Source organism: Ursus maritimus, unplaced genomic scaffold (genome assembly GCF_017311325.1).
Source record: "Ursus maritimus isolate PB19 unplaced genomic scaffold, ASM1731132v1 scaffold_22, whole genome shotgun sequence".
Taxonomy (NCBI): Eukaryota; Metazoa; Chordata; class Mammalia; order Carnivora; family Ursidae; genus Ursus; species Ursus maritimus.
Window position 1 is genome coordinate 1,893,456 of NW_024424675.1, and position 9,260 is coordinate 1,902,715.

General features: G+C 49.3%; 1 protein-coding gene across 2 annotated transcripts; it reads left to right on the forward strand.

The window, feature by feature from the left end:
* The first annotated feature begins 644 nt into the window (after positions 1 to 644).
* On the forward strand, positions 645 to 3,430 carry CD93 (CD93 molecule). Of its 2 annotated transcripts, none has more exons than XM_008707097.2 (3): positions 645 to 862; positions 953 to 2,988; positions 3,235 to 3,430. In XM_008707097.2, exons 2-3 carry the CDS (start codon positions 1,052 to 1,054, stop codon positions 3,257 to 3,259), a joined length of 1,962 nt encoding a protein of 653 aa, XP_008705319.2. In that variant the 5' UTR covers positions 645 to 862; positions 953 to 1,051; the 3' UTR covers positions 3,260 to 3,430. The 2 variants fall into 2 exon arrangements, with proteins under 2 accessions (XP_008705319.2, XP_040493830.1); XM_040637896.1 differs by having other exon boundaries at positions 1,017 to 2,988.
* Positions 3,431 to 9,260: the final 5,830 nt, after the last annotated feature.

The following is a 9,260-nucleotide window of genomic DNA, read 5'->3' on the forward strand; positions in this document are numbered from 1 at the left end:
GTCTACTTCTGGGGGAGGATAGCCCCAGTGAGTAACACATCTGTAACTTCAGGAAAAGCACCCTTTGCTTCAGGAGCCTTTGATGAGCTGCTGGGAGAAAGGGGCCTGCTGTGGTCAGGATTCTCAGAACTCCAGCCCTTCCTGCTAACCCTGAGCTGGGGGAGGCAAGAATGCAAGTCCGGGGCCATGAGGCCAGAAACATTTTTCTCTTTTCTTTCTGATGCTTTTTGTGACACTGCTACCTCACAACACAATATTTGCACTGTGAAACCCAGAAAACTGCCAAATTTCATCCCATTTGGCTTAATGTTCTTTAGGAGCTTGGCATTGTGTTAGACAATCAGTCATTCCCACGGCCCAGTTCCTATTTAAAAACTGCCCATCTATTTAAAGTTCACGATGGGGGGATAAAAGAAAAAAGACTTCCAAAGCCAAAGGGAACATGAGATAGGCAGAAGAAAAATCCAGTTTGCTTCTAAAAAAGGCTGAAAATTATAACCATCCGTGTCCTCATGTCTCAAGTCTGAGATTTTTTTTTTCCTCTTCTGGTTGTTTGCAAACCAAAGTGGAATTTTATTATGGGTTACTAAGTGAGCTTTTTCAAGTTCCTAGTCCCCAAAAGTCTCCACTCATTCCGTAGCATGCCATTTAAGTTCCTCTTGCAGATGGGAAAGACAAGGGAGCCCAAATAAAGCAGCGGGCGTCTCTGAGCTGGAACCGCCTGCCCCCCTACGCTGCTGCATTTCCCCAGCGATTAGCCAGAGACCCAACACAGCCGTCTGACCTCTTCTATGAACAACAAAACCGTGATGAAGGCAACAGGAGTCAGAAAACTATTCACTGCAGGAAGCCCCAGTATCCGGTAAGAAATAAGAAGAACAACAGTACAGGATGCGCCTTGGGTTAGGGGGATGTGAAAAGCCCTCAGTCTTTGTCCTCTTCCCTGTGCCAGAGCGTCTGTGTCCCAGCCCTCAGTTCTCCTTGGAGCTCAGCTGCCCCTGCTGCTGTCACTGCAGGGCCACCAGCCTCCTGCCAAGAGGAACACGGGGCCATGATGGCCACCTCTGCCGGGCTGCCGCTGCTGCTGCCGCTGCTGCTGCTACTGCTGGGCCAGCCCCGGGCGGGGGCCGGCGCTCACAGGGAAGCCGTGGTGTGCGCGGGGAACGCCTGCTACACGGCCCACTGGGGCAGGCTGAGCGCTGCCGAGGCCCAGCTTCACTGCAGCAAGAACGGGGGCAACCTGGCCACGGTGAGGAGTGAGGAGGAGGCCTGGCACATCCAGCGAGCCCTCACCCAACTCCTGGAGTCAGAGGTGACCCTGGCAACTTGGGTGGGCAAGTTCTGGATCGGGCTCCAGCGTGAGAAGGGCAAGTGCTTAGACCCCAGCTTGCCGCTGAAAGGCTTCAGCTGGGTGGGCGGCGGGGAGGACACGCTTTACACCAACTGGAACAAGGAGGTCAGGAGCTCTTGTATCTCCAGGCGCTGCGTGTCCCTGCTGCTGTATCTGTCCCAGCCATCCCATGCCAGCCATCTGCCCAAGTGGTCTGAGAGCCCCTGCGGGAGCCCGACCTCTCCGGGAAGCAAAATCGAGGGCTTCGTGTGCAAGTTCAGTTTCAAAGGCATGTGCCAGCCTCTGGCTCTGGGGGGCCCAGGCTGGGTGAACTACACGACCCCGTTCAATGCCACCAGCTCTTCCCTGGAGGCCGTACCCTTCGCCTCTGCGGCTACCGTGGCCTGTGGGGACAGGGAAGATGGTCAGGAGCATTACTTCATGTGCAGGGAGAAGGCCCCTGATGTGTTCGACTGGGGCAACTCGGGCCCCCTCTGCATCAGCGCCCAGTATGGCTGCAGCTTCAACAACGGGGGCTGCCAGCAGGACTGCTTTGAGGGGGGCGACGGCTCCTTCCGCTGCGGCTGCCGGCCGGGCTTCCGGCTGCTCGACGACCTGGTGACCTGTGCCTCCCGGAACCCTTGCAGCTCCAACCCATGCAGAGGGGCAGCCACCTGTGAGCAGGGACCCCATGGGAAGAGCTACACGTGCCACTGCCCCCGAGGCTACCAGCTGGACTCAAGTCAGCGGGACTGTCTGGACGTGGACGAGTGCCAGGACTCCCCCTGCCCACAGGAGTGTGTCAACACCCCTGGGAGCTTCCGCTGTGAGTGCTGGGTGGGCTATGAGCCCGGCGGCCCTGGAGAGGGGGCCTGTCAAGATGTGGACGAGTGTGCGCCTGGCCGCTCGCCCTGCGCCCAGGAGTGCACCAACACCGACGGCTCCTTCTACTGCTCCTGTGAGAAGGGCTATGTTCTGGCTGGTGAGGACAGCACCCAGTGCCAGGACGTGGACGAGTGTGCGGACATGGAGAACGGCCTTTGTGACAGCTTGTGCCTCAACACACAGGGGTCCTTCCGCTGCGGCTGCCTGCCGGGCTGGGAGCTGGGCCCGGACGGGGTCTCGTGCACCCCTGGCCCCATGTCTCTGGCACCACGGTCTGGGTCTCCCCAGGGGGAGGATGCGGGAGATAGAGAGGGGAAGCTTGTGTATTCTGCCACAGTGTCCAGGCCCACCAGGGGCCCTGAGGGCACCTCCAAGGAGGCGCCCACCACAAAGGGACCCTCCCTCCCACGCAATGCCCCCATCACCCTGGCCGCACCTGACATGCTGGCTCCCAGTGGGCCCCCTGGTGTTTGGATGGAGCCCAGCACCCATCAAGCCATGGCCACCACTGGCAGAGCGGAGAATACTGACGAGGATTCCGTGGCCAAACAAAGCGATGAGGGCACCGATGGGCAAAAGCTGCTGTTGTTCTATATCCTGGGCACAGTGGTGGCCATCTTACTCTTACTGGCTCTGGCTCTGGGGCTGCTGGTCTATCGGAAGCGGAGAGCAAAGAGGGAAGAGGAGAAGGAGAAAAAGCCCCAGAACGCGGCTGACAGCTACTCCTGGGCTCCAGAGCGAGCAGAGAGCAGGGCTTTGGAGAATCAGTACAGGTAAAGGAGGCCACAGGTCACCCAGAGGGGGTGGGAGGGTGGGCATGATGGGGAGGCGGGAGGGCAGGGACCAGCACACAAAGCAGGTGGAGTACAAGGGGCAGGCATTGAGCAGGCTGTCAGCCCACAGGCGTTCACTAGCCAGTGGCCTTGCCTGAGGCGTGGAAAACGTGGGTCTCTCCCAGGGTCTCAATGTGCTCGGCGGGTCACAGCAGCTTCCAATGCTGTTGTGGTTGTTTTCTGTAGTCCGACGCCAGGGACGGACTGCTGAAGGTGAGACGGCCCCAGAGACACTGACAATCGGCCACCACCTCCCTCAGAGTTTACGCACCCCATCAGAAGGGGGGACTCACATCCTTCCAAAAGACTGGACTGGAATCTTAGCAAACAGTTGTAAACCTTCTTAAAAGCCTGGCCATTTGGAATATACAGGTATTTTCTACATGTGCGTGGTATTCCTGAAGTGGAAGCAATGGGTTGGGATGTCATTTCGGGAATTTTGTGAATATTAACAATTCTCACTCCCTTATCTTGTCAAATGCAAATGTGACTGATTTCAAGTCTCCCACTGATTCTGGGTTAGGGGCTTACAAATCAGGTGCTAACAGGGCTCCTTTTGAACTGCTTCTCTGCTCACTGGAATCATCTAAGAAGAAAAGGTGGTCTGCTAATGCTAATTAGGATTGGAATGATTTGTTCCTCTTGGTAGAACAGAGACTAAATCAATTGTTTAATTACATAAGAAACTTTTTTTTTCCTTTTTGTCAAAAGGAACATATTCAGGACTGGAAACCTTTCTTAACATTTGCATTCATGCATTTTCTCATCATAAGCCCTGCTGAGCTTTATAGTTGGAATCCTGCAGAATGACCAGAGTACACTGATCTGCTTAGGTAGCAAGGACGCTGGAAGTTTAGAAATTACATTTCCTAGTTCTTAGTGTCTCTAATGGTCTTGGATTTATTTGTAAATGAAGTCTGGAAAGTGTGGGAGAAGTATGAAGTGAGTCGAAAGTGTTTTTGAAAGCAAGTACTCCGAAGAGCTTGAGAGAGAACCCCGGGGTTTGTTTCACAAATACTTGAATGAATCCATCTAAATGCACTTGCGTTAACACATACTATTGATGAGGTGAACGCACACAAGGAAAAAAGCTGGAGGTCTTGTCTCTGGGCTAGTGCAGCCCCGAGACACCTCCCATGCCACCTGCCTTCTCTGCATGCTGCTCTGAATTTAAACGTTCTGATCACAAATGAACGAAGTCCTGAGAAGTCTCTCATTCTGATTATTAAGGCTGTGTGAGCGGGATAAGATGCTGAGTTTTAAAAGTTGGCATCATAAGGAATTTTAACATAGCTCACAGCTGTATTGCTTCTTAAGAACATGATCCTGACTTGTGCCTGTAGCTTGCAAGTCAGGGACCACAGGGACCGGCAGTCAGTACACTGTCCCCATTCTGTTTGAAGAACGTTTGTCACATTTTTCTCTATTTCTTAAAAAAGCGGGGGAGATGGGAGGGAGAGAGAAAAAGAGAATGGCTCAAATCTTTTGCAACCACAAAAACCACTCAAAGCAGTTTTAATTTATTTTTAAATGCTCCCTTGCAAAGGTTTCCCTTCCCTATGTAGTGGTGGAGAGTACTCTCTCCCCACACAGTTCTGCCTGTGTCACTGGAAAGCAGCTCAGAGATTCATCAATGGTCAGAGCTGTTAAAAACTGCCTGACTAGGGGCGCCTGGGTGGCACAGCGGTTAATCGTCTGCCTTCAGCTCAGGGCGTGATCCCGGCGTTCTGGGATCAAGTCCCACATCAGGCTCTTCCGCTATGAGCCTGCTTCTTCCTCTCCCACTCCCCCTGCTTGTGTTCCCTCTCTCACTGGCTGTCTCTCTCTGTCGAATAAATAAATAAAATCTTTAAAAAAAAAAAAAAAAAAAAAAAAAAAAAACTGCCTGACTAGCACCGGGAGACCTCAGGTCATCTGCAGGCTTGTTGTGTCACCTTGTAGAACAGAATGGGAGTGTGTCTCCTTCTAGGGATTCCAAAATCTGCCTCTGAGAACCAGGGTGCCCTATTGTTTCTGGTTTTGTGTTAGAAACACATCTGCCCTAGAGGCAGACACCTGGGGCAGGAAGAGCTGCCAGGTGCATGGCCCTCAGAGTTGAGTAAATCCTTCAGCTAATTTTGAAACGTAGATGCTATATTTTAGGGTCTTTTTGTTTTGTTTTAAGAAAATGGGTAACTGATGGAATGGGTGGATGTAAGGAAAGATGAAGGTTTTGGAGGACTTAGCAAGGTATTTGGAACTTTTGCTTTTTAAAGACATCTAATATTATTTAGATTTCAGTTTAAATACTGATGCTTAACACCCAAGGAGACAAAGGTTGTATCCACTGGCCACAGGACCCTTGGTTGTCTGTTGTGTGGGAACCAACCATGCCACTATTCGGACGATTTTAAAGAGTTGGCTGGATGCATTGCTGACAATATCTGCACTTACATGAAATAAATGCAAATTCAACAGCTTTTCCTCCAGGCTTTTACAATTCCATCTTGTAACTAGAAGGAAGGAGGCATCCCTATTCTAGGCTTCCCCTAAGCCCCTCTGGGGATCTGTGGGACCTTGTACTGGCTGAGGTCCCAAATGTGCCCTCTCATTTTTAGAGTCTGATTTCTTCTGCAGTGCATCCCCGATTCTGGCTTCTGTGTTCGAATCTCTCTGTGGGTAAGAAGCCCTATCCCCGACAGCATGAAGACCGCAGATCCCCACCATGAAACACGCAAGGGGAGAAATGGTCTGGTAAATAATTTCTCAATATCCCCTCCAGCAGAATCTGCCCCTTCTTGGGTAGACGAGCCCTACCTTGTTTCCCAGCCGCTCCGACCAGCGGCCAAGGTCTCAGAACTGGATGACATTAGGCAGTGAATCTGATGAAAACCACTGACCTCAAACAGATGCTGTTCTCCTATTTGATATCTCTGTCATTTTGTCTGGGGGATGGGACTCTCTGTTTGGGGAGATGGGGGCCCACAGCTGTGGTTAAACAAATGCTCACTGTCCGTGTGGCCATTAACTAAACGCCCATTGGCCAACAGTACTTTTATCCAGAATCTCCCCAGGTGCCTCGGCCATGACACGCCTGAGAAATGGAAGGGGTGGAGCATGGGAGAGGTAGGCTCTGCCATGTACAGACTCCTCCAGCTGTGTCCCTGAGCTGGGCAGGGGAAGACTGGGCACTGTTCTGTCTGTGAGCTGCCAAGTAGCAGAATGGCCAGGGCAATGTGAAAGGGAGACAGTTTCACTTGGCAACAATCTCAAAGACAATGGAGACTTGTGTCCAAATAGAATTTCCCATATTCAATAATTCTAGGATGCTCCTGGAAAAACTATATTCAGAACAAACCCACCCTGTCCCCTCTCTCTGTCTTCCATGGCAGATCATTTAAGGGGAGGATGTCTCCTAAAACATGCAGCCCACTATGCTCCTTCCTGAATTCAAGGATGCTCCCTGCTCTTTTTTATTCATTTGCACGCGTGATGCAGGACAAGCCCCATCTTGGCATCTGAGGAGTGTATCAAGCAAAGGTGGGGCAGTTATCTGAAAAGGCCTTGGAAGTGGTGGACCCGGTGGGGCCTTTTGTAGGGTGAACCCACCCCTGCTCAGCATTGTGACCTCAAGGCTGGGGTCCCTATGGTTCACCCACATGCCTGATTATCATAATCATGACATCTGGTGCTACACAGCTGTGTGGTGTTTTCCCAGCAGCATAAAGTGGGTGACTCAAGTGGGCTCTTGAGGGATGCAGGCTGACATCCTCCTTGTGATTAGGCAAAAGGTGGAATAAAAAGTTAAACATGTATGTGAGTGTGTTTATGTACATGGTACAGGAAGAACTAAGTTGGAAATCAGTCTCTCTCCCTGAAACACACACGTGCGTGTTGCTGTTTTTACCTTCCAATCAGGAGCCCCAGTTTGAACACATCCTGATGGAACCTGGAGTTTTACCACAGAACGACCTATGGAGAATACGGATGTGATCATTAACTAATTTTATCCAACCCTCTCTCTCATAAATATTCCTGTGAAAACTAAAAGAACAGAGGGGAGATTTGACCCAAAAAAAGTACTAATTCAAAATAATGCAGATTTTAAAAGCAAATATAAGACAGCCTTTTCCTATTATTTTTCTCCTTCGCTTCTCCATTGTCTGAATCAGGAAAACAGGAAAGCATGGCTTTCTAGCAGCTGCAAATGGTGTAATGTCCCCTCTATATTTCCATCACCTTAAACAATAGATTTAGCATGGGAATCTGAGATATGATCCCTGAAAACATCTGTCCCTGTCTGGCTGCAAAACCTATTGCTCGTGTCTGTGTGGATTGTGGCATTTGTCCACACACACACACAAGCTGATAATCAAAATTCTCGATGTATTCTGTAATCAAATACCATATGCCATTCCAGATTCCCGAAACTAATACTTGCTGAAGTGGTTTTTAAAAAAAAAAATGAATTATGTTTTGACCTGTTCTTGGAGATCATGCCCATCTATTTTAGGAAGAAACTCTGGAAATTCTTTCTTACATTGTTCCTCTTATCTGCAAGGGGGCAAGCATTTCCTTCCCGCAGATTTTGCCCACTGTTCTGGGCTGGGTTCTTTACGCGTATTTGGCTGAAGCTTGAATTAGGTCTTTCACGAGGCCTTGTTCTGTAATACTTGATGTGATTGTAAATGTCAGTCATCACTGCATGAACGCTAGATGAGAATGTAAGTATTTTTAAATCTTGTATTTGAAATGTGGTCCACTAATTCTGCCATTGTGGGATTTCTCTATCAAGCTTCTTTCTGTCCTGGGCACGACCGTTCCCAGGGCGGGGAGGACAGGCTTGGCCGCTGCGTCGGCCTTAGAACTCTGAGAAACCAAGGGGCATCTCAGGTCCGCCTCAATGAGTAGCCTGCTTGTTGTCCTTTGTGTTTTATGTCACATGTCTAACCTAATAAACTCTGGAATGCATTTGTTGTCAACTGGTTTTAATACACTTCATAACAACTCAAAATACATGGCAGAACTTGAATTCATGGTCGTTAAACATATCTGTTTCCCTTCTCAAAGGGTTGCTTAAAAAAAGTACCTTGCCTGGCTCATTTCTGCATCTTTACCTACTGGTCATGACACTAACTCCAGGGCACGTAGGTTGGGGCAAGGCCCTGTCCAAGGGGTCAGGCACATTTAGAAGGACTGGGCCACACTATGTCCTGTGTCCCAGCTGCTGAACCCAGGCAGGCTGGACTCGATGCTTCCAGATTTTGTCTTCTGATCCAAGTCTACTCCCTCATGCCTCTCTGCCCGTTTAATTCCTTGCATCGTTTTAATTGCATGGGGGACACCTGGTGCGGGATTAAACATGTCCAGTTTGTGTGATGTGGAAACTCCGTTCTGTAATTTCATAGGAGCATTTGTCACCAATTTGTCAGCAAAGCCTTTTCTGTTTGTTTAGCTAATTGCACAGTAGACCAGATCCCTCACTGCTTGGCTGCACGAATCTCACTGTGCCTGGAAGCTGGGGTAGCAGGTGGTCGGATCTGAGTCTGCCTGCCTCTCAGACTGTGTGCCTGGTGAGAACAGTGCCTGGGTAGGAGAAAGTGCTCTGCTGTCATGTTAAGGGACAAGACACCTGTGATAACCATTCATTGCTTAGGGTTAAATAAAGCTGATTCTTTTAGCAGTCCAGTCACTAACAAAATACATTTGGAAATTCTGTCTTAATATGAACAAGCATGGCTGGCCCCAACACACACACACACACACACACACACACACACACACACACACACCATGCAATGTTAACGTCCTTCTCTTTCACACTGAAAAACCTGAGGCCACTGTTTCCTAATTTAGGAAAAGCCCATGAACAAAAATGCCAAATTTAAACTCCTCTTGGTGACTTTTGCTATCTGCTCATTAAAATAACAAATATTAGATACATCTTTCAAATATGAATCATTTAAGAAGAAATTCAGTTCATACAGAGTTCTATTTATTGCACAATGCAAAGTCCATTTGTAACAGATGACATGTAGATGTTGTATGCAAGTAATGAATCATGGAACTTTATTTTTTCTTTAATTTAATTTTATTTATTTTTTTAATGTAAAGTTCCATGATTCATTACTTGCGTATAACACCCAGTGCACCATGCAATACGTGCCCTCCTTACTACCCCTCACCAGCCTATCCCATTCCCCCACCCCCCTCCCCTCTGAAGCCTATGGACT

Coding starts and splice junctions, on each gene's coding strand:
- CD93 (XM_008707097.2), top strand. CDS start 1,052: ATGATGGCCACCTCTGCCGGGCTGCCGCTGCTGCTGCCGCTGCTGCTG. Junction 2,989..3,234: donor GCTTTGGAGAATCAGTACAG/GTAAAGGAGGCC, acceptor TGTTTTCTGTAG/TCCGACGCCAGGGACGGACT.